This window comes from Stigmatopora argus, chromosome 2 (assembly GCF_051989625.1).
Source record: "Stigmatopora argus isolate UIUO_Sarg chromosome 2, RoL_Sarg_1.0, whole genome shotgun sequence".
NCBI classification, from domain to species: domain Eukaryota; kingdom Metazoa; phylum Chordata; class Actinopteri; order Syngnathiformes; family Syngnathidae; genus Stigmatopora; species Stigmatopora argus.
The window spans coordinates 19900660-19928526 of record NC_135388.1 but is presented as its reverse complement, the minus strand read 5'-3'; the positions used below and the strand labels follow the sequence as shown (position 1 = coordinate 19928526).

Sequence of the window (27867 nt, the reverse complement as noted above, 5' to 3'; positions counted from 1 at the left end):
CCTTAAACGCAACACCACGGTACGAAGACGAGACAGTGAAGGGTTAATGTGTATAATAGGATGAATGGATATTGTGGCGAGCAGCATCTGATTACAGAGAGGCCAGTCAGAGTCGTGGAAGGAGGGCGCCTCGTTGTCTTCGCTCGTAACCGATTCTGTTTTTTTATTCTTATTTTTTTAGAGGTAAACACGTATAGTTTGGTGACCGCGACCAAGTTTTTGAGGCGTAGTGGAGAAGAGACCGAGCCGGCGAACATCTGAAGGTTGGGATTTAATATTGGAAACATGGCCGAAGTGGGACGTCGTCGGGTCACCGTGAAATAAAACTTTTATAGGATGTCGTACTTCATTACAGTTTACGTGTGAAAACAACATAACTTTGGACCTAAACGGAGTTTTCTTTTTTTTTTAATCTGACTTTTCAAGCCCCAGCCCGAGAGGAAAGCAACTGAGCGGCCCCAGGTGGATTTTACTTGTGGGGTCTTCCTCCATCTCGGAGGGCAACAGGTAAGGAACTTCACCTGTTGGCACATGATGACATCGTCGTGCTAGGGCTCATCTTGCAAAACAACAACAAAGACTACAAACGAAACGTGTTTGTTAAGATATACAATCAGGCTCTGTGAACCAAATGGCTGACATATGGTGCTTGGTGACGACCGTTCTACGATTTCTATGATCTAATCATTTAGTCACTGGTCTGTATTAGTAAATTATATTTTTTTTCATTGCGTTAAATTTGGGTTCCAAAACCACCAATATTAAACCTACTTACGATACAATGTATCCCACTTGAGGTTCCTCTTCTAATTTGTTTATTTATTTGTTTATTTTTAAACAACAATGTTACCATGTAATATAAATATATGTTAAAACATTGAGTATCTTTTTTTAAACTACCACTAAACTAGCTAGGCAAATTATTAAGTTAATGTTTTTGCCTTTTTAAATTTTGAGTGGCTTTCCCCTCAACCTCCAAGTGTGGAAAAGCACAAGTGGAATCCCACCTCCAGGTATAAATTACTAATTTCTTTCTCTTGAAAACAACCGATTTCTCTCATCTCTCCACATTTTCTGAACCGCTTTATCCTCACTAGTGTCGCCGGGGGTGCTGGAGACCATCCCAGCTGACTTCGGGCCAGAGGCGGGGGACACCCTGAATTGGTGGCCAGCCAATCTCAGACAACAGATTTCAAAAATTTAAACTGGGAATAACTGCCTCTGAATGCTCATGTTTCACTGGCATTGATGGTACTAAACGTCCAATCCATTTTGACTGGGAGAGTCTGGCAGTTAATGGTTTGGATGTCTTGCAATGTTAAAGGCAGTTAATAAGTTAAGGCTGCTTTTGCCTAGTTTTTTTTTACTAAGCACCATTTGATTATGCTTGGCCACCAGTTAAATACTGCTTTACTCTCAGGTTCGTATCCCATCTCCAATGTTTACATTGATGAAGAAATGGACATAGCGAAGACATGTCAGTGACATGCAGCAGTAGTCAAAGTAACTCCTGGTGAAGTGGGTGCGGCACAAGGAAAACCTCAACCGTGTGGTGTTTATTCACCAATATGACTGCTAAAATGGTTTAGAGGAACATACTGTTAATGTAGGTACTACCATATTTACTCGCATATAAGCCACTTTTGTCGTACAAAAAAAGTGAATCGTGGGTACGGCTTATATGGGCACAAAAAGACGACATGCACGAAACTGCAAGGTGACAAAGACGAAACACCATAACGCATAATGACTCAAGACAATGCGGCCGATACGGTCATTTATTTCAAAATAGAGAAAAGATAAACTGATAAAACGTTATATAAAATTTATTTTGACACCTATGAATGAAATTCAAGAAAAAATAAAACGTATCTTGCATAAAAGGCGAAAAAACTCGTACTTGCCACGGCTTGCTCATGGCGTCGCCAGCCCACCACAGTCATAAACGTGCTCTGACTGGCCAGACGTGAGTAGCCTTGACAGATATGTTCTTAGCGTTTACCATGAAGCACATCCCAATAGTATTTAACGCTGATCGAAGGTCTTGTGTTCGATCGTTAAAATATAAGCCTTGATACCTGCATAATGTGTAACTAATGCTAGTATTGCACCCAGAGACTTGGTGAACACTATACCGGTACGGACACACTTCCTGGTTGTGCTTACATTACTTCCTTTGCGAAAGGAAATTGTATATTTGTGATTATGAAATAAAAGAAAATTCCGCTTTGATTTTTTTTCTTTTTATTTCTTGTTCGAAAGTGACAAGTACTGCAGTAATATGAACCATAAAAAATCAAGATATTTTGACATTACAAGCAATTTAGCTGCCACAGCATCTTAAACTTCTGGTAAGAAAATTGTAGTTTCTGTCATTAAAAGGCAGCAGGTTCTCATCAAGATAGACTTACCATATTTTCACGACTATTAGGCGCACCCTCAATAAATGACACATTTTAATTTTTTTTCCATATATAAAGCACACTGGATTATAAGGCCCTCTGTCTATTTTGGAGAAAATTTAAGACTTTTAAGTGCGCCTTATAGTCGTGAAAATACGGTACTATTTCTTTTTTTCAAATTGAATAATTTGATATTTTGCAATTACTCTATTATGATATTGACCCTAATTGTGTGCTTTTGATTCATGCAGTATCTCAGAAATACCAAATGTGATGATTTTTCTTAAGGTTTTCCCTTCAAAGTAACACATTTGTGCTCCCTATTAAAACCATGAATATGGAGGTGAAAATTGTGAATCAGTGCGGCTTATACGTGGGAAATTGTAAAATTCAACAATATTAAGGCAATTTTAAGGGTGCGGTTTATACGCGGAGGTGGCTTTTATGCGAGTAAATAGGCTAGTTAGACTTTGATAAGGATAAAATGGATTGACAGGTTTATATTACATTTCAGATAAGTGTGCAAAAACAAGGACACACCGCCTGTTAAATAATATCCTGTCCCAAAAGATTTCATGGCCTTTTGTAAGTCTGGGGTCTGCAGTCTGATTGAAATTGAAATCCACGTGGCACGGATTGGAAAGCCCTGACAACTGCTAGTATACAGTCAGTGGGTTAAAGAGCACCGAGTTAGATGAAATCCTCTTGCAGCATCAAGCAGTGGAATTTTCTGGAAAATTGAAACATGTCGATGCTTGAATTTAAATCCCACCCATTCTATCAAAACAACGGTTAAGTTAGTCAAGCATACCTTAAAAAATGTTCCCAATGTAATCTCACTTTTCTGCCATTTTAAAAACCTAAACAAAAAAATAAAAACTTCACCAATGTTGTTTACAGAAGTGTGAAGTGTTTTCATGGGTGAACAGCAGGACAATCAGATTCTGGGTTAATCTTTGGCAGTGTTGCATGCGACATGTGGGGGATTATGCCAAGCCTGTGTCACTACGAGTGTGGATGGCGCAGAGGCGGTACTAGCACAATCGCTGTAGTCGTTATAAAATGAAATGAACTGTGAGAAGAGCCGGATGTGTGATAAACAAGACTGTGTTATCCTTTTCTTTGACTGCTGTATTGGCTTGTCTATGATGTGCCCTTATTTCCTATAGTCAGTTGTTACACCAAATCGAACGATCACATGCTTTTTTTGTAAGAGGCATAGAGGCTCGAATGCTTTGTTTGGCTGTGACTAGTTGATACTGAACCTAGTCTTCCTTATATTAGGTACTACACATTGGATTAAAAATTAAAATAAAAACTACAAAATCTTGTGTGACTATTTTTTTAAAACTCCTACTGGAAAAAGACCAGTGTCATCGATCACATCACAGATGATTTTCCTAGCTGCATAAATAATTTACATTGGTGAACATTTTATCCGGGACTAAAGATACCACTGTTTATTCGCTTACAATAGAAATTAGAGGTACAGTAATACCTTGACTTTTGAGAAATTTGAGATATGAGGTAAATTCTGAGCAAGTTTTTGCTGAGATACGAGACAAATTTGACACTCGAGTGTACAATGTGGCCGCTAGGTGATTCTTAGCAGAGAAAGTGATAAATAACGACTGTGGAAAAAAACATTGCATAGAGATTACATCTACCATATTTTAACATACTAACTTATCGTATCGCAATAGCTAAATTTATTCACCAGTCAAATTATGTTATTGTATAGACCTAGGTTCAATATTTCTTGATAGGCTTTTAAATAAGAACAAAACGACATGGGACGCAATCTACGCAGATTAGTTTCTGGGAAATAAACTACAAGTTGAGAAACCGTTTAATAAAAATTACATTTTCAATAGAGTGAGAGTACTATACAGGTAAAAGTTGTTATATATGTAGTCCTTTTGCCTTTATTCACAACTCTTTGCCAAAGCAGGTTGTTTTAGCTTTATCAGTCACACTGCCTTGACCTCCTTGCTGCAAGGGCTTAGGGCGTCTCCTGTTTTTTTCATTAGCCTTGACCAACATGCTCTGTGTGGCATTTCACCACAACTCTTTGAATGTGCCACCTTCTGACTGCTTCTGAGCCTTATAATGGGCCGTGTATGCTGCCTTCGCCTAACAAATATCCTTCTACAGGGGCATCTTAAACTACATGCTGCTACTCTGCTGTTTAACGAGCCTTCTCTTTCTTTGTGCTGTCTCATCTTTTGCTTGTGCAGGCTTTATTTGCTCCTCTGTGTCCCAGGCCTGAGGAGGCATCCTTTGGGACATCTGTCCTTCTCTGTTTTCGTTCCTGCTAAGGTAAGTTCTGCCAGCTCAGTGACTTACTGTATGGTTTTTTTCCCCCCTCTGTTCCACCTTTAACATCCCTTGTGCTTGTTCCTTGCTCTTTTATTGCATTCTTTGTTATTTGGATCGTTTGTTTTTACAATGAGAACTTTGAATAATGGTGAACCACATTGTTAAATAGCACATATTGATTTATAGACCCTGCTTTTCCCGAATGAAATTGTCGCGAACACGTAAAGCTAAATATTATGTTAGACTAAAGAGGTGGATATTGACTCAGTATTGAGCTGTCCATTATTCATTCAAATGACCTTCGTCCAAACAAACACCTCTTAAACCAGGGGTGTGAAACTCTTTTTGGTTCGCAGGCCATAGTCATAACAATTACATTTCAAGTGGGCGACCAGTGTATTTGGCCAAATCTGTTATCAATAACAAATCATGTTTTCCTACCTATTTTACAAATAGATAAATACACAGATCACGAACAAAATTAATGTAAATGACTATTCACCTAGCAATTTAAAAAATAGTATAAATCTGTGTTTACATTTACGCAGTGGCGGTCGGTGCATTTTCTGGTAGCGCCTTCAACGTATGAATCCAACCCTCAAAAACTATTTTATGGCTATAAAACCTCTACTGCAGCTACAGCTGCGACACAAAAAAAATCAATAAATTAATGCACAAAAATGGGGTAAAATCCACTTCCTAGCAGCATTTCATGATTAATGAGCTTTTCAGACATTAAAACCAGGCCAGGGGGGTGATTTTCCCGGGAAAAGACAGCGATGAACGTCAATGGCGTACGGGCAAACATTGCCCGAAAATGGGGTAAAATCCAGCCGAAAACAGCATTTATTGATTAAATACAAATACTGGAGCTTTTTAGACATCAGAACCGGGCCCTGAGTATCATTTCCCCGGTAAAAAGACAGCGATGAGTGTCGATACGTCCATACGTGAAATGACAAAAAATGCACTAAAATTAGGTAAAATCCACTTCCTAGCAACATTTATTGATTGAATACAAATACTGGAGCTTTTGAGTCAATGGTGAAACGCCAAAAATTAAACTGGGGTAAAATCCACTTCCTAGCAGCATTTTGTGATTAAATACAAACACTGGAGCTTAAATACAAACACTGGAGCCTTTCAGATATCAGAACCGGGCCCACAATTAAAATATTATTTAGGAATATAGCCATATTATCCTCACCAAAAATCCTTTTTACACAATATCCATCCTCCTTTCTTTCTTCCTTCTTTCCAATCGCCATCAAAGCTAATGATGAAAGTCGAGCCTGTCCTGTCATATTTCCGGCATAGTCCGTTTTGAAAATGGCTTTAAATCAAAACAACAATATACTATTTGCTTGTGGAGCTAAGTTAGCGCACTGAAAGTGCCGCACACACCATTTTCCCGGCTGTAACAGGCTTGCTAGCTTCGGAGTTGACCGCCCTTAATTAATGATGTCCATTTTTTTCTGGAAAAGTCAGTCTGGAAAATAGCTTCGTGAGAGAAATCTGCAACAGAATCCATTTGTTTTTGCCACGTCGGCCATTGTGGGTGGAGTTTGCGATCTCTGGCTGCGGCCCGCCTACTAGCCAATCATAGTTGGTGAAAGGCAATTAAATATCCCAGCCAGCAAAATGCTAACGCCTATGAAAAATCATTGTGGGGTTGCCAACTCGAAATCTGATTGGTTAAAAGCAACAGTCTTGTTTAATGCAGCAGACCCCGCAGAACCGATTGTGAAGGCTTTGAGGCAGATCTGGTCTGGCAACAAATAACGGCTGAAATGTGATTGGTTAAATGCTTCAATACGAAAACACACATCTGGAAGCAGTGCAACCAGGGGGAAAAGCAATGAAAGGAAGCTAACAGATCATTTGAAATAATAAGTATTGATGGACAAAATATAATATGATTCAGATATTTCTTAGGCCAGCAGAGAAGGCCTTGAAGGCCCTGACGGCCCGCCACTGCATTTACGTATAGCTGTCATGTGTCTCTGGGATCTCAGCGAATCACAGTTAGAAAACAACTTCATCCATTATCACCTCTTATCATCATAAAGGAACATATGATGTAGGAACAATTTTAATTTAACAAATATTTCCACATCTGTCTTGAAATCTTCACAACTTCTACTTGACTGATCACAGCTGCAAATTAAAGTGGGAACTTTCCAGAATTAAAGTGCACTTATCCCGCTGCCTTGTAATTAACTAAAAAAGGGCAGTCAAGCTAATCACCCTCTGGGCCAGAAATGGACCCCTAGGCAAGCCACTACCAGCCCGTGGACAATACATTTGACACCGCTGTTTTAAACTATAGTACCAGGTTGTCTTGAATCACATGTTTTCAAGCTGATTTAATTAACACAGAACTCCAGAGCGCCCCTCTCAAAGTATACTTATAGTGTTACTTTAGCCACTATTGCACATGTAGCAGTTCAAAAATTAAATGATAAAAAAAAAAACGGCATTTTAAATTTCTGTTGAGTTTTGGATTCACACTATAGTGTACTGTAGTTTAAGTGTTAAGTTAACGTAGCATCTATTGGATTACACAGAGAGTTGAATAAAACATGTGGTCCCAAAGCCTTTCATTATGTAAAATACTGTAGTAGTATTTTTTGGGGGTCTTGTTCTGAAGGTCTAAACTGGTGTCTTATCAATTTGGAATGTAGTGGTGTCCTCATGGAAGATTTTGGGATTGAACTACATAAAGAATAGTACAATGGCACCAAAAAGCATATTTTAAAAGCTGCTTGCTTTTGGGTTGTGAACAGTGATATGTTGCTAGAGGTTGGCAGTCAAAGCAAAAATTGTCCAAGTGCTTCTGTTTATAGATTTTTGGGAACCTCCATGCCATAATGAGTGCCTTAGAGACCATCCCAAATGTTGAAGGAATGTAGAAACTAACCTTGCAAAATACTCTAGTGGAGCTGTGCTTGCACTTTGTAATCACTCGAATATCTCGGATAATATAGGCCAGACATGGCCGCGATATAAAAATAAATGTGAAGTAGGATCACCCCTATTATTAGTACCATACTGTTTTTCCGCACCTATACAAAATAGTGTATTTATTAACGTATTATTACAGATCTATGCATGTGAAAAGACTAATGTATTATCTAAATGTAATCTATAAATAAAAAATCTAAATACTTTAATTACGGTGAAAATAGTTCCTCTGTTTGATTTAAATGATAACACAAAAAATAGGTTATTGGGAACTTTAGTCCAAGTCCTCTTTGTCAGATTCTAGAGAGATTGGATCATCGATGGAATCTTCATAGGGCGCCGTAGGGGCGACAGGAGGAGCTTCTTTGTGCGAGCGGTTTTCGGCGCACAAGGAATATGGCGACTGCCATTAGTTTTGTTGTGCGTATTTGCACAAGGACATGACATTGTCGAGACAATTGCCAAATTCAGTGGCTCTGACCATGTTGTCATCTATCTCCTGGACCTGTTGTTGCAAACTGTGTGCTATATTGAAGATCTCCTGCAAATGTCTTTAAAGGAAGACCTCATCCTCATTCTCACCGTTGTCCGGTGGCTCTTCTCCCTCACTCCCCGATGGGATCATTTCGACAAGGTCCTCATCAGTTAGGGGGAGAGGGGGTTCTGAGTGGCTCTCAAGCAGTGTGTTGACGTCCTCTCATCATGCCAGCTTCACGGCCGAATCTACGGCGTAAATCCCTCATAATGCGCGTTCATTTTTTTTTATTCCTAGTGGTTACCACTCGCTTGGTGTCCTTGGAAAAGGATATTGTTCCTGTTTTTCAAATGATCGCGTCTTCTTTCTTGGTATATAACACACGGTAGATTCATTTATGCAGCAATGGCATGCTATGCCTTTAGCATGTGTAGCAATGTCACTTTTTCGGTCACTCTCAGCATGTCTCGTTTTTTCTTGGGCTCGTTGGATGCCTTATATAGCCCAGGACGCTTAGGAGGCATTTTCAACATTGACTCAAAAGCCAAATAACGCTGGAATAGGCTCGGCGTAGTCTTTCTCCACAGGTGATGTGCATGATGGGAAATTCACTTGCAACAAAACAGGAGGAGGCAAGATGTCGTCCGTCTCGGCCTTTTATATTAGTCGGCGTGTCATTCTTCTGCTGTGGTGAAATATGGCTTCTTCAGCGCTGAGTGATACCCAATTCAGCGCTGAAGAAGCTGAGCCCTGAGTTGTTTCTGCCATTTTTTTTATCCTGTCTTCTGCTTGCGAGTTTCAGCGTGAATTCTAACATTTTATGAACTTTCTTTTTATATATACTAAGCCCTAATCCTAACCCTAAACCGCGATGTACTGAAGCCGCGAATGTTGAAGCTACGAAGTGGTGAAGCATGACAGTATTAAGGGAGTATAATAATCAGATTAATGACAGCGAATTTACTACACAGGGGCTTACATATGAGGTCTGGACTGTCCTCTCTATCCTTCCCTCCTCCTCTCTGGCCTGACCCACTTTGTTATAAACTGACAATCAAAGTCTACCCCCTTTTTGTACCACAGATCTGTTTGTAGCTATGCTGTTTCCATGTTAATGCAATGTATGGATTTTTATAGAAGCCAAAATGTTGGCACTATTACACCCCGTTAACAGTTATGAAAACGTCACCTGGTATGGAATTGCCTTTTTAGAAACTAAGCTTTTAATAAAAAATAAATAAATAAAAAGAGGGAAAAAAGCCAATGTAACATTGACTTTCTACACGTACACTGGAATTGATTCATGGGTGGAACAGGACAGGGCTCGTCCTTTCTTGTCATATTTTGCCCCTTTTCAATTAGAGGCAAGGAAAGTACAGAGGGAAAAAGCAGACAAACTACTAGAGACAAGTGGGCGCCATCCTCTAGTGTGGTCATGCTCAACGCTTGCACATGCACGTCTGCATTAAGCTCAGCTGTACTACAGTCCGCCCTGACACTATTTGAATTGAGGGTAACGACCTGAAGTTCATGAATAGTGACCAGGCCAACTATTGTCAAGTATTGCATCTGCTGGGTATGTTGGAACTTTGATGCTAATTCTCTAGTCGAGCGGGTGCAAGTTTTGATTCTAACTGATGAAGCGGGTACATTTTCACCATTTTGATGTCTTTTGAAGTGTAATCAATTGATTAGCGTAAGGCGCTGCTGGTTTCAGAAGAAACCTCATTGTTTAAACTGTCTGTGCTGGATCTGTTGGAACAAAAACCTGTACCCACTGTCAGAAGAAACCTCATTGTTTAAACTGTCTGTGCTGGATCTGTTGGAACAAAAACCTGTACCCACTGTGGCCCTTTGTGGAATAGTTTGGACATCCCTGCTTTAGTCAAATGGCAGGAAACCTTTAGAGCAGGGGTGCTCATACTTTTTTGCTCCAAGATGTACTCATGATGGAGCCGACCTCCCTCTTCACTTTTCAGTTCAGTTCAGAGGGAGGACAGCTGAGATGAACAACAAAAATGGTTGCTGAAACAAAAATGGTTGCTGAAATGAAGCATAGATGCGGAAAGTCTCTTCATCTGTTCAACATCAAAACAAAAACTTTAACAAGCAGCTCTGACAGGTCGTTTATGTTAGCCGTCCCTGTCGGCATCACGTCAAGTTTTACCTATGGTGTTAGGATCTTAGTTGATTCTGTGAAATTTGACATTTTTGCACCTTAAGCAGGAGCATAACCATTTTTTTGAAAAGCACACCCTGATACATGAACGTGCTAATTTTTTTCTTCAGTACTATGTGTGAACATCTCTCGCTGCTGACTTAATCTTACTTAACAACTACCCTAAATGTTTTAACATCAACCTTTAAGTTGCAAGGACACATGTACCCTGTAGGGTGCACGAGCAGTAATTAGCAGCCCGGAGTAAAGTCAGTTTTCCTACAATGCCCACGTGGTCTAGCATGCTAGTGCCAGATTCCTCTGCTGTTTGCATTTCTTCCATTCACCGTCTAAACACCTTGTCATATTTCAGTTCCTTTACAAATTGGATATCTAAACTAGGTTTGGTTGTATCTGCAAGGTGTAAGTTCAAATTAATTAAAATGTTCTTGTCAATGCACCTATAAAGCACCCAGTTAGTTGAGTTGAGACCTATTTTGGCGAATTTCTACAAATATATTTGATTTAATAGTCCCGTCATGTCCCCATATTATATGTTCTCAAGCGCAAGCATAGTATACTGTTGTGTATGTAGATTCACCTGCAGACATTGCAGAGGGATGAGTTTCACACGGTACCCACAAAATTCTTTTGAGGTAAAACTTTTTAGCATTGAATTGAAAGGGATAAGATACAAAATAAATCTGTGCCAAAACCACCATATTGCATAAAGTAAATTTAACAATAAATAACCATAGGGGTTGAACGGAAATGGCGGTCCCTTCTTAAAATTTCTTCACCTCCCTAACCTCTAATGTGGATTTGTTTTTCCTTGCTTAATTGGGGGTGTACTGTACATGAGTAGATGCCATTGAATAAGGGCTATAAAAACAAATTTGATCATGAATGCTAATGTATTCTGTTCTTTTTGGAGTTTCTTAGTGTAACAGTAAAAATCAAATCTAACTTGATGAAAAATTTATTTTGAAGTTTAATGATCAGTTCCGGTCATGTTTTTTTTGTCATTGTTTTGGAAATAAACCTGACAAATTAGAATTGGAAAGGAAAAAAATAGACTTAAGAGCTATAAAAAGTTGTTTATAAGTGTGTTTTCTGAGATATTTCACATATAGAACTACAGGCAAAGGATTTACATGAATTCCATGTCATGCAACCAACCTACTGTTCACATGTTACTGTAGAACAGTACGTCTTGCATGATAAATGCCTAACATGGACTGCAATGCTTTACATCCACCATGACTACAACGCCCAAATTTAGATAATAGAGTTGGGGCTCAGACCTTGAGCAAGGGTTGTTTTCATTGAAGTTGTTGTGTCTGCAGCAGGAAGCGTTTTAGCCTTGAAAGAAGGTGCTGTCCAATGACCAAACAGCGGGAAGTGGATGTATAGAGAAGTCAGGTCACATTGAACTCTGGGAAGAGTTCATAGACAGATATACTCCAGCACTTCACATCTAAAGAACATTTCTTAATTAATGGAATTAATTTATTACATTATTTGCATGTCATCATATCTTCTAGTACTCCAGTTCTTTCCTGGTAATTGAATTGAATGCTTTTATTATAATTATACAAGTATAGTGAGATTTAAAGCTTTCACCACGTAGTGCACAAATAACAACAACAAACAGATAAATAAGTAATCGATAAATAGTCCAAGTGAAATCAGCAGAGCGGAGTGGCCTTGTTCCGTCAGAAGTCCAGGATGAGTTCCATGGTTTGGAGATGTTCAGTGCCAAGTTGTTGAAAGCACCACTCGCTGAGGCTGGACTCGACGTCAAACAAACAAATGCATAGATCTGGGGTGGCCAACTCCAGTCCTCCAGAGCCCCTATCCAGTCTGTTTTCCATATCTCCCTCATCTACCACACCTGAATCAAATGATCAACTCATCAGCAAGATGTCTAGAAGCTTCATACCGATCCCAATTATTTGATTCGGGTGTGTTGGTGGAGGGAGGCATGGAAAACAGGCTGGATAGGGGGTCTTGAGGACCGGACTTGGACACCCCTTACATAGATAATCAATATATAGTAATGATGAATAAATAAACAATATACAGTAATGATAAATAAATAATCAATATAGAGTAATGATAAATAAATAATCAATATAGAGTAATGATAAATAAATAATCAATATAGAGTAATGATAAATAAATAATCAATAAAGAGTAATAGATAAATAAGCAGTCTACATAATAAATAAGTAGTATGAGTAGTAGTAATAAGTCTAGATTAGGTCCTAAATGCAGAACTAGAGTTGAGTATGGTGACATACTTGGTAAGAAACCGTCCTTGAGTCTGTTGGTCTCAGCTGTTATGGGTCTGTAGAGCCTTTGTCAGCAGGTTGAAGTGGTGGAAGCTGGGATGCGTATTGTCTTTTATGATGAGCTCTGCCCGGGATTTGTAGATGCTGGATAGACTAGGTAGGGGGCAGTTGATTACTCTCTGCAGTTTGGTGTTTAGTTGCTCCTTCCTGAGTACTCTCAGGAAATGTAACCTCTGCTGCGCCTTCTTTGCGTGTGCTGTGGTGTTGGCCGCCCAAGTGAGATCAGCAGACATGTGGACTCCTAGGAATTTGAAAGTCTCCACTCGCTCCACGCATTTTCCATTGATATATAGGGGGGACGGAGCAGCCTTGTTCTGTCGTAAGTCCAGGATGAGCTCTCTGGTTTTGGAGATGTTCAGCGCCAAGTTGTTGAGAGCGCACCACTCGTTGAGTTTAAGGACCTCATCTCTGTAGGCCGGCTCATTCTGCCCTGTGTTCATCCCCACCACCATTCTGTCATCCGCAAATTGTAGAGTGAGTAGAGTAGTGGACTCAGCACACAGCCATGGGACAGATGAGATGTGGCGACCCAGCTTCACGTGCTGGAGTCGGTTGACCAGAAAGTCCTTAATCCAGGAGCATGTGGATGGTGGGAGCCCCAGGTTGGCCAAGGCTGTTAAAGGCTGATCTGTAGTTGATGAAAAGCATTTTGAGATAGCTCCCTCGTTTCTCAAGGTGGTTCAGCATGGAGGGCGATGGTTATTGCATCTTCGGTGGATCTATTCGGCCGATATGCAAACTGATGCGGGTCGTGGAAGAGGGGAAGACAGGCTTAGATGTGGTTCGGTACCAATTTTTCAAAGCACGATGATTGGTGTGAGAGCTACTGGGCGGTAGTCCCCCAGATTGTTAGCAGGTGACTTCTGGGGTACTACAGTTTGAGTTTAATGACCAGGTTAAATACATATCTGGCTCTCGTTTATTCACCTTGTAACCTTTGTCAGGTGTGCAAATACATTTATTTTGTATATATAATTGCTAGAGCATATTAGCCTTGCCTTATTCCTTTTGTATCAATTTCTACACATTCGTTTTACCATCTTAACTATAGTCTCTGCTTCCCCGGAATTTCAGAAATGTGTTTTGTATATCCTATACTGTTAAATCACATTGTCTGTTTTGTTTGAGCTTCTTTTATTGTGTTTCTATCATTTTTATGTAATATTTTACCATTTTGTGTTTCCTTACTGCTAATCATTATAATCTTTTCCTCTCAGTTTCTGCTCCAGCCGCCATCATTCTGTGCTGTAAGGCTGACTGCAGAATGTCTTCCAATGGAGACCTCGCAGACCTCGGGAGCAGCGATAGTTTCTGGGAGGTACAGTAGTACAAGAAATGGTTCACAAGAATTGTTCTTTTACTACTAAGACTATTTTCCACTGTAGCTTATTGTGGTTCTGACACGTTTCATCACTGTAAAATTTGAAACCGACGTAGTGATTGCTAAGCCCAAAACACACATTCTAGGTTTTTAGACCTTACGTTTTAGAATTTTAATTTGTGGCACTTTTGAAGGCCGTCCCATGTTTTAAAAAAACGGGGACACTCGGTCCAAATTGGTCAAAAGACATAACTTCCATTTCTCATTACATAGGGTATTATATGTTGCTTCACTGTTGCCAGCCACCAAAACGTTCATTATAACATTAAGAGCATTACATAACATCCTGGAGACAGCATTTAGGATATACTGTATATAAATTGTATAAGTCAAAATGTTGTAAAAATCTTGAAGTGATTCAGTCGCAACATTTAATGGATTTCATTGTTTGCTTTTTCGCATCTTATAAAGCCGGGAAACTACAAGAGGACCGTGAAGCGAGTCGATGATGGCCACCGACTGTGTAATGAGTTAGTCAGCTGTTTCCAGGAGCGGGCTAAGATTGAGAAGAGCTATGCCAATCAGCTGAGTGATTGGGCCAAGAGGTGGAGAGGTGTGGTCGAAAAAGGTTTGTTCCCTCACACTAGGTTTGCTGACCATGCGCTATGGGGAAAAAAAGGCACATGAACAATTAGTATATGTTATAACCAAAGTTTCCTCTAAACTACACGCATGCACAATTGCACTCTACTCTCGTGTTCTCCACGCACAGCAAAAATATGGAGTCCACAAAATAAAATCCAACCTGAATTGTAAACAAAAATAAACATTACAATTTTTTCTGTGCCATTTTGCAATGCAACTCAGAGTGATAGCCTGTCACTGATAAACAATAACAACGGTAATTAGGGATAAAACTATGACTAACACTGTGTCCAGCCAATGATATGATGCGGTTCACGTCACGTGTGTTTACTTCCACGGCATGGGCAAATGTTAATGACATTGATTGGCTGCGTTAGTTACGCGTTATGCGTAGGTGCCTCGGTTTTGCAGATTAGCATATAGCTAACGGTTCGGTGGAGCTGCTGCCAAGCCTTTATCTGGCGAAACGACCAGGCTGTGGCAGAGCCACTCAACAAGCCAAAGTAAAAAAAAAAAGGTGGTTCTTTTAAGATGGCCGTCAGTTTGTGTAAATAGAAGAAAAAGTGGCAAAATTGGGTGAGAAAGGTCTCCTCGGCAAAACATGCAGACAAGCTAAAGTTGTAATCGAGTTTTCCGATGGAAAAATATTGCATACATATGGAAGCTTAACTATCTCAAGTGACAGATTCAGCAGAAAAATCATTTGAATGAGAATGAGAAGGAAAATTGGTGATGGAACCAGGAAGTGCATGAAGGCTAACAAGGTTAAGTGGTTAGGTTGGCTCATCGATGGAGGTTAGCGAATGGAACTGTTATCCACAACACCAGACATTTATAACTCGTGTCCAATGAAATTGAGCAACTCCAAATATTTTTTTGTTCTTGTACTTACACAAAGGGCCTCAATATGGTACACTGGAGAAGGCATGGCATGCATTCATGCAGGCAGCCGATCGGCTCAGTGAGCTGCATCAGGACCTCCGGGACCGGCTTGTGGCAGAAGATGGCGAGAAGATCCGAAATTGGCAGAAAGAAGTCTTCCACAAACAGATGATTGGAGGTTTTAGGGAGACAAAAGAGGCCGACGACGGCTTCCGCAAAGCTCAGAAACCGTGGGTCCGCAAGTTAAAAGAGGTTTGACACTACAACAAAATTATCAGGATGACTTACTGGGTCTCTGTCATGCATATTTCTTGTTTTCTTGTCTAGCTGGATTCAAGTAAAAAGAGCTACCATCAGGCCCGAAAGGAAGAGTGGTCGGCTAATAATAGGGAAACGCACGCTAAGGCAGATCCATCCAAGTCCCAAGAGGAAGTCCGCAAATATACGGACCGCGCGGAGCGCCTCAACCAAGAGGCTGAAAAAGTATGACATGCACCCAAACACTGTCATTGAATTTTTGGGTGCTTGAAATTTAAGTATCAATTGTATCTTCAGGTGAAAAGATGGATATAAATACTTGCATGCTGACTCACAGACATTTGCGTAGGCTAGTTGTGAAGTCTTTCTCCAATCTGGGTGGGAGTACAACAAAAGCCTACATTTATGTTTTTTGTGTCTTTGAAACATGACCGGACTTGTTTCCTGTGTTTTTTTACTCTCTGGTGGCAGAACGCTCCAGGTAGTCAAGAGGGAAATGATCTAACAAACATAGGGAAATCCTTTTACAAATTCTAGATCAGTCAATATACAGAGATGTGAGAGAACACCTCTTTACAAGAATCCTCTTTGATGATTCCGAGAAGGGAGAGAGAGGATAAAAAAATGTTGGAAAATATTCTATATTTAATACTTCAATTGAAGTGCAGAATAATAGTCCACGGCTCCCATGACATTATTACTGCATTCGCAAAGTGCATTGGTACCGCTACTTATGAAATTAATTGGTTACAGAACTTGTTTCGTAACTTGGATTTCACGTAAGTAGAGCAGTACTTTATATGTAAATTCTCCAATTGGTTCCACAGGCCTAAAAAAAACTACAAACTATACCAGGGGTTTCCAACAGTTTGGTTCGTGGGCCACGTTAATAACAACCAGATTTCATGTGGGCTGGACCAGTTTATTTTTGGCCCAAATAGTTAACTTACTTGCCACCATTAACGGCGCTAGATGTTCCATCCGTTTGTTTATGTGGCCCTCCCATTGGGCACCATTCAAGACGCTTTTTTGACAGCAAGGAGCAAATGAACGAATATGATTGTGGAAAGGAAATTGAGCAAAATTTAGCATTGGGCGCACTTGATCACACAACTCACAAACATCTGGTTTTGCGGCAACCTAAAAAAATAAAACTATAGTAGGAATGACCAAAGTGACCGTCAAGCAGAATAATCCCACGGGCTGGATCAGATCCCTAGCAGTCCCCATGTTTTTCAGCCGTTTGATTAATCGCCACTGCCTCTTATCTGTTTGTGTTTGAGTTCCCCTTCGGTGCTGTTTTTCTACTATACTTCTATACTAATCAACACTTGTAGTATACTACAATTTCTTCCACCTCTATCTTGTTCTTCATTGACGACCTTTTTTTTTTAAATCACAGAGGTCATGCCAAGGATTCGTTGCTTTTAAGGCTTCGTTCTGCTTCAATAGCTTAGCGATGCTAGTCGGTGGGTTACGGCCGACCTGTATTGCCTTGCAACCCAACAGAAAAACTCCATCTTGGAGACATACTTGGATCAAGTTTTTAATTAATATTTTACACATGCTCAAACGATCTTATCACCGGCAGGACAGACGACATCAATACGATATGAGAATTCTCCTAAACACCAAACACATCGCAGACCACAGTGCTGTTATTCGATTTTCAATAAATTCTAAATAAATCGATGAGTTTTTTTGGAAGCTGATGCATTTCCGGACATTTTTATTCAAAGATTAACTGAACATGCAGATCATCATTATGTGTGGGAATGCTGCTGCCTGGCTTCATGGTCATGATCAACAATTTGGACCGTTCTCATCCTTTAAAAACAAGAACAAAGCCTATGTTTTGCCTGATTCGTTTAGAACAGACAATGATGATTTTTAGATCGTTTTGTTACCTGACATGTTTCCATCCTACGCTTAATCAGGCGAGTACAGTAATCCCTCCAATATCGCCGATAATGTAGACCAGACATGGCCACAAGAAGACAAAGGACTTGGACTAAAACTCCCATTAACCTGTTTTTTGCATTTCTATCAAGCTGAGAGGAACTATTTTCACTGCGAGTACAGTAGTTAAAGTATTTTCATTTTTATATGTATACATTATATTTAAATATTAATACAGTACAGTATTTTGATATGCTTATAGCTGTAATATTTAAAAAAATATACACTTCGATAATTGTACTTGTGTATTTCTTTATAGGTGCGAAAACATGTATTATGGTCGTAATAATGGGTGTAATCCTACTTTGCGGTTTCGACCGCGATATTCGAGGAAATACTGTAGTTGTAGCCTTACATACAAAGCTTGATGTCTATTACAGAGGTCAGTATCTGGAGTAACCAAGTGAAGTGACTGTCTTTCTAATAGCTTGTGGATGTGTTCTGCAGGCTAAAGAGCGTTATGAAAAGACCCTGGACGAGCTGAACCGCTGCAACCCTCGCTACATGGAAGACATGGAGCAAGTGTTTGACCTCACTCAGGAAGCTGAACGCAATAGACTTTGCTTCTTTAAAGAGGTCCTATTGGAGATCCATTCACACCTTGACCTATCCAGCAAAGAAGGGTAGGACATTGGCAAATTAAAGGAAATGGGGTGCAACGTTGCCACATTCATTGTTAAAAAAAAAATACAAGGCATATTTTTATTTTAGATCTAGGATGTTTTAAAAAGTGACCCATGCAAATTTCTCTGATGCCTTGAGTTAAAAATAATATATATTTATTTCAGATTTGGTTTCTTTCTGGAGAAATGAATAGAATGCAGGTATTTCTTGTGTGTACACTGAAGTTAATAGAAAACGTACTGTTGTCCATTAACTCTTGGTCCAACATTTGTTTAAACAGCCCACCATTACTATGACAACCCAGATTGCATTGTCCAATGAGGTTGTAACCAGAGCACATTCTTTTGTTAACCTAAGCACATTCCTTGCATTGGCTCCTTCTTAAGGACATTCTACAGCAGGTTTAATGCCGCCTAGACTTATTTGCCTCTAATGTTTCGGTCCAGATTAGAGAAATCAATGTTAATTCAATACTTTAACATTGAACAACTGAGTGCTATGAAGGACCTTTGTCTTCTTTCTGTTGACTCCACTAGTGGGAAAAGTTTGACTTCTGTTCCCACAAACTGCAGTTACTCAGGCTGTCGTTAAATTCAGTGGTTAGAATTTAAAACTCCATCAAAAATGTTCTTGTCGGTAAATTTAATAATTTGATATGAGATTTACTTCATACATACATTACAACCAAATATATCTAAATATACACCAATAAAATAAAAATTGGTGGAGGGGGATATGTAAAATAGACCGGATAGCGGCTCTCAAGGACCGGAGTTGGCCAGCCCTGACCTAGAGAATCGAGGTGTCCATTTGTGCAGTTTTATTTTTGTGGCTCAACTCTACCTTGACTTGCGTTGGCACGTCAAAAGAACTTACACATGCAATATCCCAGTGCAGTGCTTCTCAATCAATTATTTTCTGTTGGTACAGATAAGTCTGTAATAATGACTCATCAGTGAAACTGGAGCAACTCGTTGGAAGGACCAATTTGTCGAAAAATTTCATGAATTATTGGGAGACTTTTCAATTTGGGAATATTCAGAGAAATGTCTTTGGAAATTAAAATGATTGTTTGCGTTTTGCATTTAAGAAGGTAGCTGTTGCAGCATGATCTCTATGAGGATTGACCTTGCGGATTCTTTCTTACATGCGACCATAAAGAATTCCTTTAGTATAAAGTTCAGATTGAGTTTTAGACTTTAATTATCCCTTGCAGCAGTCTTGTTTACTCAAGCTTTAGAAACATTAAATAAACAGCATTGCTGCAAAACTTGGATAGTTAGCTGCAGAAATTGCCAATGTTGACATTCCCGTTTTTTGGTCAAGACCCCATACCAGTGGCGGTTTCTAGAAAGATTAACCTGGGATGGTACGAGCTGGGGGGCAGAGGTTCTTATTTACATAGTGGCTCTCCACGACTTTTCCTCAGCGTTCGTTAAATGCAATGCTTTTTCTTTCAAGTCAAGGGGAGTCAGGGCTACAGTGAATTCTGTTCCCCCATTAAAACAAAACCAATATCATTAAAATTATTTCATCTTTACTGCTTATCCTTACATAGTCTGTCAAAGTTAACTATGGACAGGATTCTGCTATAGCACTCTGAACTGGTTGCCAGCCAATCCACAGAGGAAGGCCAGCCTTGAACCTTTGATGTCAGAACTGTAAAGCTGACCAGTCATCCACTGTCTATAATCAATTCTCATAGTAATTTAAAAAATGTATATTTATGGTTTTACTATAGGGGTGTCAACTGGGGATGCCAAGGCATTTAGGAAGGTCCCCAGTATCCACTTGTTTTGTGACTCAAGTTCAGTATGTTAACATGCTGTCTTGTTAATTTAACTCTAGTCTCTTTTAGTTGAAATTGCACTGACCATCATAATTACTCCAAATATCATGGTTTCCTCCCACATCTAAAAAATATACAGGGTAGGCTGTATGAGTGTGTGCGTGAATGGTTGTTTGTCTCACTGTGCCATGGGATCGGCTGGCTACCAATTCGGGGTGTCCCCCACCTACTGCCCAAGTTGGCTGGGATAGGCACCAGCACCCCCACAACCCTTGTGAGGATAAGCGAAAATGGAAAATCAATGAAATCAGGTTTATTCATTAAAAAGATCCAAAGGGCTTAAAAGACACATAATTGAAATTAAAGTACAGTGGTACCTCGAGATACGAGCTTAATCCGTTCCGGAACTGAGCTCGTATGACGAGATTCTCGTAACTCGAGCGGACGTTTTCCATTGAAATGAATGGAAAACAAAGTAATTCGTTCCAGCCCTCTGAAAAAACACCAAAAACAGGATATTGGATTGGAAAAAATGTTTTATTTCTTCTAATTCGCCATCTATTAACAAAGTAACACATAACTAGTGGTTTAATAGTAATAAAATGTGTTTAATCTAACTAAAATTGGGCAGATTTCGCCGACGGGAGACAGAGACGTTTGGGGGCGTGGGGGGTGTGGTTTTGTTTCCACGACAACGCACTCGTAAACGGAACAAACAAATTTAAATTAACTTGGATTAATATATACAGACACTCAAACATACGTTTAATGTAACTTTACACAAAACTGAATTCTAATTTTGTTGTAATCTTTTGTTACCTTCGTTTTCCGGGTTGGCGGTTTACCACGCCTCCGCCCTCACGTTCGCCATCGATGGACTGTTTGCTGTTGTATTGCCTTCAAAATATTCCCAAAATGATGCACACAAATGTCCTCACAATAGGATAACGCACGACCACTTGCCAACGAGAAATAGTCTTTAAAGAACGATCGCGGGACCTTCTTTCCTGAGAAAGAATAACAGGAAATGACATAGCTGAGCTTCCCATGTATTGATTGTGGGTAATGAAGTTTTATTCTGAGAAAGGTTGCCATTGCCTATGGGTGTTGTGTGAAGGAGTATACATGCGCGTTGTGCGTTTCCTGGTCCTAGGAGGAACTCGTCTGAATTAATCGTTCCGTGCTCGTAAATATTGTTATACACGAAAGATATGCAAAAAAAAATGCCATGGCCACCTGGCTTGGTCGCATCACGGGCGAATTATTCGATCGAAATTTCCCCCGTAAGACGAGCATTTTGTATGACGAGCGGTCGTATGACGAGGTACCACTGTATATTATCATATTGATATATTTTAACAGCAGATAGTAATAATGACAAATCCTACAATTAATGAGCAATATCTAAAAAATAATAATGATTTATTTATATTTTGGTTCTAATTAGTCTTATTGAACAATTTAACATGGTTCACTAATGTGCCTCGACACTGTTCAAAAAGATCCAATAGCCCATCAAAAAAGCCAAGGCGCCCTGTCGCCATAGCCAACCCTCAAGCACATACATTTTGTGAATGTGAGTAAAGAAATTAACAGGGAAACCTGTCTGTCAGGTTCCGAGAGCTGTACCAGGACCTGGGTCAGAGCATTCGAGCAGCAAATGAGACAGAAGATCTTCGATGGTGGAGAAACACTCATGGACCAGGCATGAGCATGAACTGGCCACAGTATGAGGTGGGAATGCATTAATATAGCACCACTGAAATATATGCAAATAAAAAGGGAACAAAACATCCAGTTAGCAAAATTATAAACTCCAGACTTGGAAAACTCAGTCTTCTCAGTCTCCTTTCAGGCTTGGTCAAATATAATTATATCACGATTCCAGTGTTTGTGATGTCACTCACTTCTGCTTAAAAGCTACGTTTGAACTTAAACATGCAAACCGGCATCCTTTGAGTAAAGGACTACTACATAAGGTCATGTTTTGTCAAAACATTTATTTGTCTTTAACCGTTCCATTTTTGTGTGTTTGCTTCTGACAAAGCTGAATATTAAATAGGCTGTTTCTGTGAAAGCTCTGTTGTTACTGAGTCTTGAGTGGGTCAAAGGAATGTTGTCGCACACATACACACACACTCGTGGACACACAGTTTCCCTCAGACTTTCTTTCAGTTGAAAGGAATGGTGGAAACGATGTATTTTTGGACTGATCTTGTTAAAGCACGTATATTAACACACAAACTGGTAGTGCCACTATGGGCATCTTTGGTCAAAATAAAGAGGAAAAATGTAGCTATAGGGTAAACCAAATTTGCGGAAACAGCATGTTGGATATCCCTTTTTTATTAAATGACAATCTCTCTCCAAACATGGAAAAGACGCTGAAACCAAAAATGAAAAACACCAAACAAAAATATCTAAATTCTAACAAAACTGGACAACTGAAACTAAATTTTATTTGACATTAACCTTGTTGTACTGTAATTAGTAGAAATCATTTCCTGTTTGTCATGTTTGCCTCTCGTCTTCTGGTCTGGCAGATTTGGGGTAGCAGAATTGATAGTTTTCCTCAAAGGCCGATTTGGTTTGGTTTCATAACTCTTTGAATGACAAATTAGTGTTTGGTGACATTCCTCTGGACACAGATCTCAGCAGGAGTCGGACACACTAAAGCAGGTGTCTCAAACCGATTCCGCCGAGGGCCGCAGTGGGTCCTGGTTTTTGTTCCAACCGATCCAGTGCCGACATTTTAACCAATCAGGTGTCTTCTAAAATAAGTAGCACCTGGCTGCAATCAACTGATTAAATGATTACACTTGCAAAAGGTATCCTATTGTTGAGTTGGAATGAAAACCTGCACCCACTGCGGCCCTTTGAGGACCGGTTTGAGACCACTGCACTAAAGGAAATGACAATGAAAAACTGTGGCATAAGGCCGATCTGTGGGGTGGAAAAACCCTTTTGAACAAAAACATGTCCATATTCTTTTTAAACTCATAGTTTGAATGACTCCATATTGTCTTTTAACTTTATCTGTTGTAAAAATGACGTGAATTGCATGTGTGGTCGTACAGGAGTGGACTCCAGACAGAATCCGGACCATCAGCAGGAAGGAGCGAGGTAGACACTCGGACGACAATGTAGTCACTCTCACCAACATAGTGCCCTCCGGAGGAAACGAAATCCCACCTAGTCCCACCACTCAGAAGGCTAACAGGTACGAGATTCTTTTCAACTTGTTTAGAAAATGTTGGTTAAGACAATGCCTATGTTTACATAGACACGCTTATCTGGATTAAAATCCTAATCGGAATAAAAATGCGTCATGTACACACCCCATTTTGAATATTCTTGCCCGATCAAGCCCATTTGGATCAAGATTCTATACTGAAGAAGAGGGGTTATGTTGATTGATAATCCAATCAGCGCTAGTTGGTCGGCCGAAACTAGTAGAAACAGGGCAGGTGCAAAACAACTTTCAGGAGATGTTAAAATAACTAGCAATTCTGGAAAGACTTAATGGTAGAAGGACGGGAAAAATATGCAAAATAACTCTGAAATTTAAACCAAATACAGACTGAGCGATGCTTTGTGTATTTGTACTACTGTTTTGTATATTTGTATTTTTGATCAGTTTGCGCATATCAAGATAATTTTCTTTCTGACAAAAACGGGATAATTGAGTGTGCATGAAAACAGTGCATCCATCATAATTTTAATGTTAACGGTGATTGACTTAAAGAAATGTTGTACAAGTAAACATAACTAAGAATGCTCAAATTGAAATGTGAAGTTGTGATCTGTCTGCTTTCGGGAAGCTGACCTACAACGGACTGTAATGAGAAAGTATTCCTCTATTTATCTCGAGACAAGAGATTCGAGAAAAACACACAAAAAGACTTCGTTATCTGTATGGATATCCAACTTCATATTGAAATCTGATATATCTAATGTCAGAGTGTGAACAGTGTATATTTGAACAAAAAGAGCAAGTCACAGGCGCCTGGTATGCATCAAGGAAATTAAGTCAAGTCTGTATTCTCCTCTGTTAATACTGGTACAAGCCCTAAGGAGCTAACATTGCCTGCATAACACTGTAATTAGTTGAAGAGTGTGTGCACAAGATACTTTATTAGTCTGTATTTTGACCCTCCCCTTAAAGTTTGTCTCCGAGCAAAAAACATTTGTCTTAAAGAGTCAGACGTCCCATAACTCCCTCAACTCTAAACAGGCTCGGTTTTACTTTAAAATAGTTTTCAGAAGTACTTGACATAGACCTCGGTTAATTGTGCTGGTTTGTTTCTTTTATACCAAGCTGTGAACGTAATATCACTTGGAGACTGCCTAACATCATTTCCTTGTTCGTTTATGAAATACTGTTACAATACCAATACATAAATTACCAGGATATTGCTATGCAAATGCTTTATTACCGTATTTTCACGACTATAAGGCGCACCGCATTATAAGGCGCACCCTCAATGAATGACATTTGAATTTTTTTCATCTGGTTAGACCTGGGCGATATGACAAAAAGTATCATGATTTAAAAAAATAAAAAATTCAGTCCATCGATAACTATCACTATCACATTTTTTTTCTTTCAAAGTTCAAACTTCACACTTAACCCTCTGATAAAGTAAATAAATTACTCTCCTCGTTATTCAGAGTAACTGTTACCTTTATAAGAAAAGAGAATATAAAATATGATTTTAAAAAGTATTTTTTTGTTCTGTTGTACAATGAAGATAAGACAACTCCCTCCTTACACTAGGAAAATTAAAGAATAATAAAACCTGTAGAATTTTTTTATATATAAATTTGCCTTCAAACCAAAAGTTGCTGTGCAATGTGACATAAATTATCAATCATTGGCAAGCAAACTACTTTCAGCCTCACAAATAAATTTACTTCACGTATGGCCATTTAAAAAAAAATCCTCGTATGTCGGGCACTCGTCAAGGCATTACTATAGACTAGAGTATTAGACAAACTATCAAAAAAGTTTGACTTATAGTCTGGAAAATATGGTAAGCCATAATGTTGAAAATATCAATATAAAAGCTTATGCCTCCTTGAGGCAAGACCTTTATGGGCTTGTGCATGAATTTGTGTATTTGATGTGGCTGACTTTAGCAGTGTGAGGTGTCTTTACATGTATTTTACTGTTGCTTGGCGCCTGTTTAAAATGAAGAATTTAACAATGCTATCAAGCGAAGTTCTCCAACAAAATGAAATTGAGCATCAATTTACTTCTTCAGAGTTGTAAAAGACGACTCTTCAGACTGGTCAGAAGAGGAGAACCCAAAGAAGATAGCTGTCAACGGTGTCAGCGAAGCGGGGGACAGAGAGGAGCAGGTAGAGGGCGTGCGAGTCCGAGCGCTCTATGATTACTCGGGCCAGGAGGCTGACGAGCTCACCTTCAAAGCAGGTATTAACCCGCACTAATGCTTCATGAGGGGAGGCATCACAATTATTATATATTTTGTTCAGCAGACCTCACAAAAAGTTATTTTTTTTCTTTTTTTTTTTTTTACAGTCATAACTTGTTTTATCTTTTCTTTTTACAACTTCTCAACTATTCAACAGGGCAAACAATGCAATATCAATAACATAACATCCTTTCTATGACCGTCATAGACACTGTACAGGATCATGGCGGCTGAAGGTAGCGTGCTAAATGCTATTCCAAGTGCATGACCCGAGACTTGCACATTCACGCTCGCAATTCAAAAGTAAATAACCATTACCAAACATCTCCTTTCTCACACGCTAAACAGTGTATATTGCAAACCACCAACTCAACCGGCCTCTACAACAAACGGCATACCTTAAAACACAGGGAGAAATAATCAGAACAGTGATACGTTGTTGTTTCTTCAATCCAACTTTACTGTAATGACTAAAAATCTCCCGTGCCTCAAGCTATGTGCTAAGACATCAATAATCGAACACCGATATTCTTTAACATCCCACACACTTGCCATATGATCAAAGGATCAACAATCGAACACCGATACACACATCCTATCCAAACTAGTTGTACATTCTCAACATGCAATCGTTAATAAATCAAACACTAGCATGTCACACGCGTTATACACGGGTGTGCATTATACTTGAATAAATACGGTATTTCTGATCTGAAGATATGTTTTGCCGATTCATATATTTTTAGACCAGTTATGAAAAGGATAATCAATACAAAAAATAACCAGTAAATAACATCATATTTTTTTTGTTAAAGTGAGCCTTGCTGATAACTCCAAGAAATTCTCTGTTTACAAATATTTCACGAAGTAGTCCCCCTTTCCGCTCAACAAATTGAGTTTGACACCCCTGAGCAGAACAATTTAAAAGACTTGCAAATGTAGACAAAAGTCTGGAAACGCTGTTGCAATTGTAACCGTGTTAACGTGGCGCTTCTTGCAGGGGACGAGCTGCTGAAACTGGGAGAGGAAGACGAGCAGGGCTGGTGTAAAGGACAGCTGGGCAGTGGCCGGGTGGGCCTTTATCCCGCCAACTATGTCCAGCTGGGTGCTTCGTGACCCGTGACCTTCATGACCCTAACCCTAACCCGCCCTCTCTGTTCCGACGGCCGATGGTACAACTTGACTCGAGACCCTGGCACCAATCCGAGAACTATCGCTGGTGTCGTTGAGGTGTTCCCTGACGATTCCGGAATAATGTCTAAAACTCATCTCAGAGTTGTTGTTTTTTTTCTACTTTCCCGATCAGAAAGACTGTTGTTAGGTTTCAAACATGAAAAGAATCTTTTCAACTTGAATTCCCCTGAGCGAGTTATTTTATTTTAAGAGGAAATCCCTTGTTTCGAGGGAGTAAAATGAGGTGAAACTCAACTTCAAGTTTCTCTCAATGTCGGCATACCCTGAAATATTGGTAGAATGTATTTTCGCTTCTAGGAAACAACTCCTAGCCGGGTGCCAAGCTAAGCTAACTTACGGCGACATGTGAGCGAAAGCCCTTTTATGAAATGCAGTGATATCCAAAAATCCAATAAATTAACTCAAATCAGAAAGGTAGTTTATATTTAAATGGAAATATATATTAAACAAAAGGAGTATGTTGAGTGAAGTTCATGCATTTCGCTATAATTTGCTTTACCTTCTTTTAGCCATCGCCACTGCAGTATGCACAAAATTCCCTGCTATCCCAGCAGGTATTTCCAAAAACTTGTCATGTTTGTTTTGATTGCAACATAAATTCAAGTGAATCTAACTGCCGCCATCCTCTCACGTGTCGCTTCATGTTTAGTTCAGCTCCCTCGCGTTTGTTTATTGTGACAACTGCATTCACGTTACCTTTTTATGTGATAGCTGCGTGTCACAACAGCTGATTTGCATCTGAATATGAAGCTGGTAGTTCTATTTTTTTTACATTTTTTCTCCTTAATTTTAGCCCATGTTGAGGATTACTCTTCATTTAGGTAAGTTTCAAAAGGTGGTACGGTGTGAGTTGCAATGCAGAGTACGCCAAGCCCCCGTGTTAAATGCTTCCATTAAATAGTATTTTGGGTTTGGGTTTTTTTGTGATGAAAGTTTCTTAACATTTCTGCTTTAACCAAATTACTAAAACCTTACTAACAACACTCGCAATGGTCTGCACCCATTTATAAGTTTTTTTTCCCCGCGGGTGTGTAATCGGAATAGTGCATTTTGTGAAAAGCAACAATAAAGTGCTTTCTACACATTTA

The 27867-nt window shown here is 39.4% G+C and overlaps 1 protein-coding gene across 5 annotated transcripts; it reads left to right on the top strand.

Annotated features, from left to right (window-relative positions):
• Positions 1-49: 49 nt before the first annotated feature.
• pacsin3 (protein kinase C and casein kinase substrate in neurons 3) lies at positions 50-27867 on the top strand. 5 transcript variants are annotated; one of them, XM_077589811.1, is made up of 13 exons: positions 50-263; positions 427-507; positions 958-1013; positions 4640-4721; positions 13890-13990; positions 14465-14621; positions 15537-15772; positions 15848-16003; positions 18185-18360; positions 21764-21884; positions 23228-23370; positions 25415-25584; positions 26586-27867. In XM_077589811.1, exons 5-13 carry the CDS (start codon positions 13937-13939, stop codon positions 26699-26701), a joined length of 1329 nt encoding a protein of 442 aa, XP_077445937.1. In that variant the 5' UTR covers positions 50-263; positions 427-507; positions 958-1013; positions 4640-4721; positions 13890-13936; the 3' UTR covers positions 26702-27867. The 5 variants fall into 5 exon arrangements, with proteins under 5 accessions (XP_077445937.1, XP_077445936.1, XP_077445938.1 ...); XM_077589810.1 differs by lacking the exon at positions 958-1013; XM_077589812.1 differs by having other exon boundaries at positions 50-507.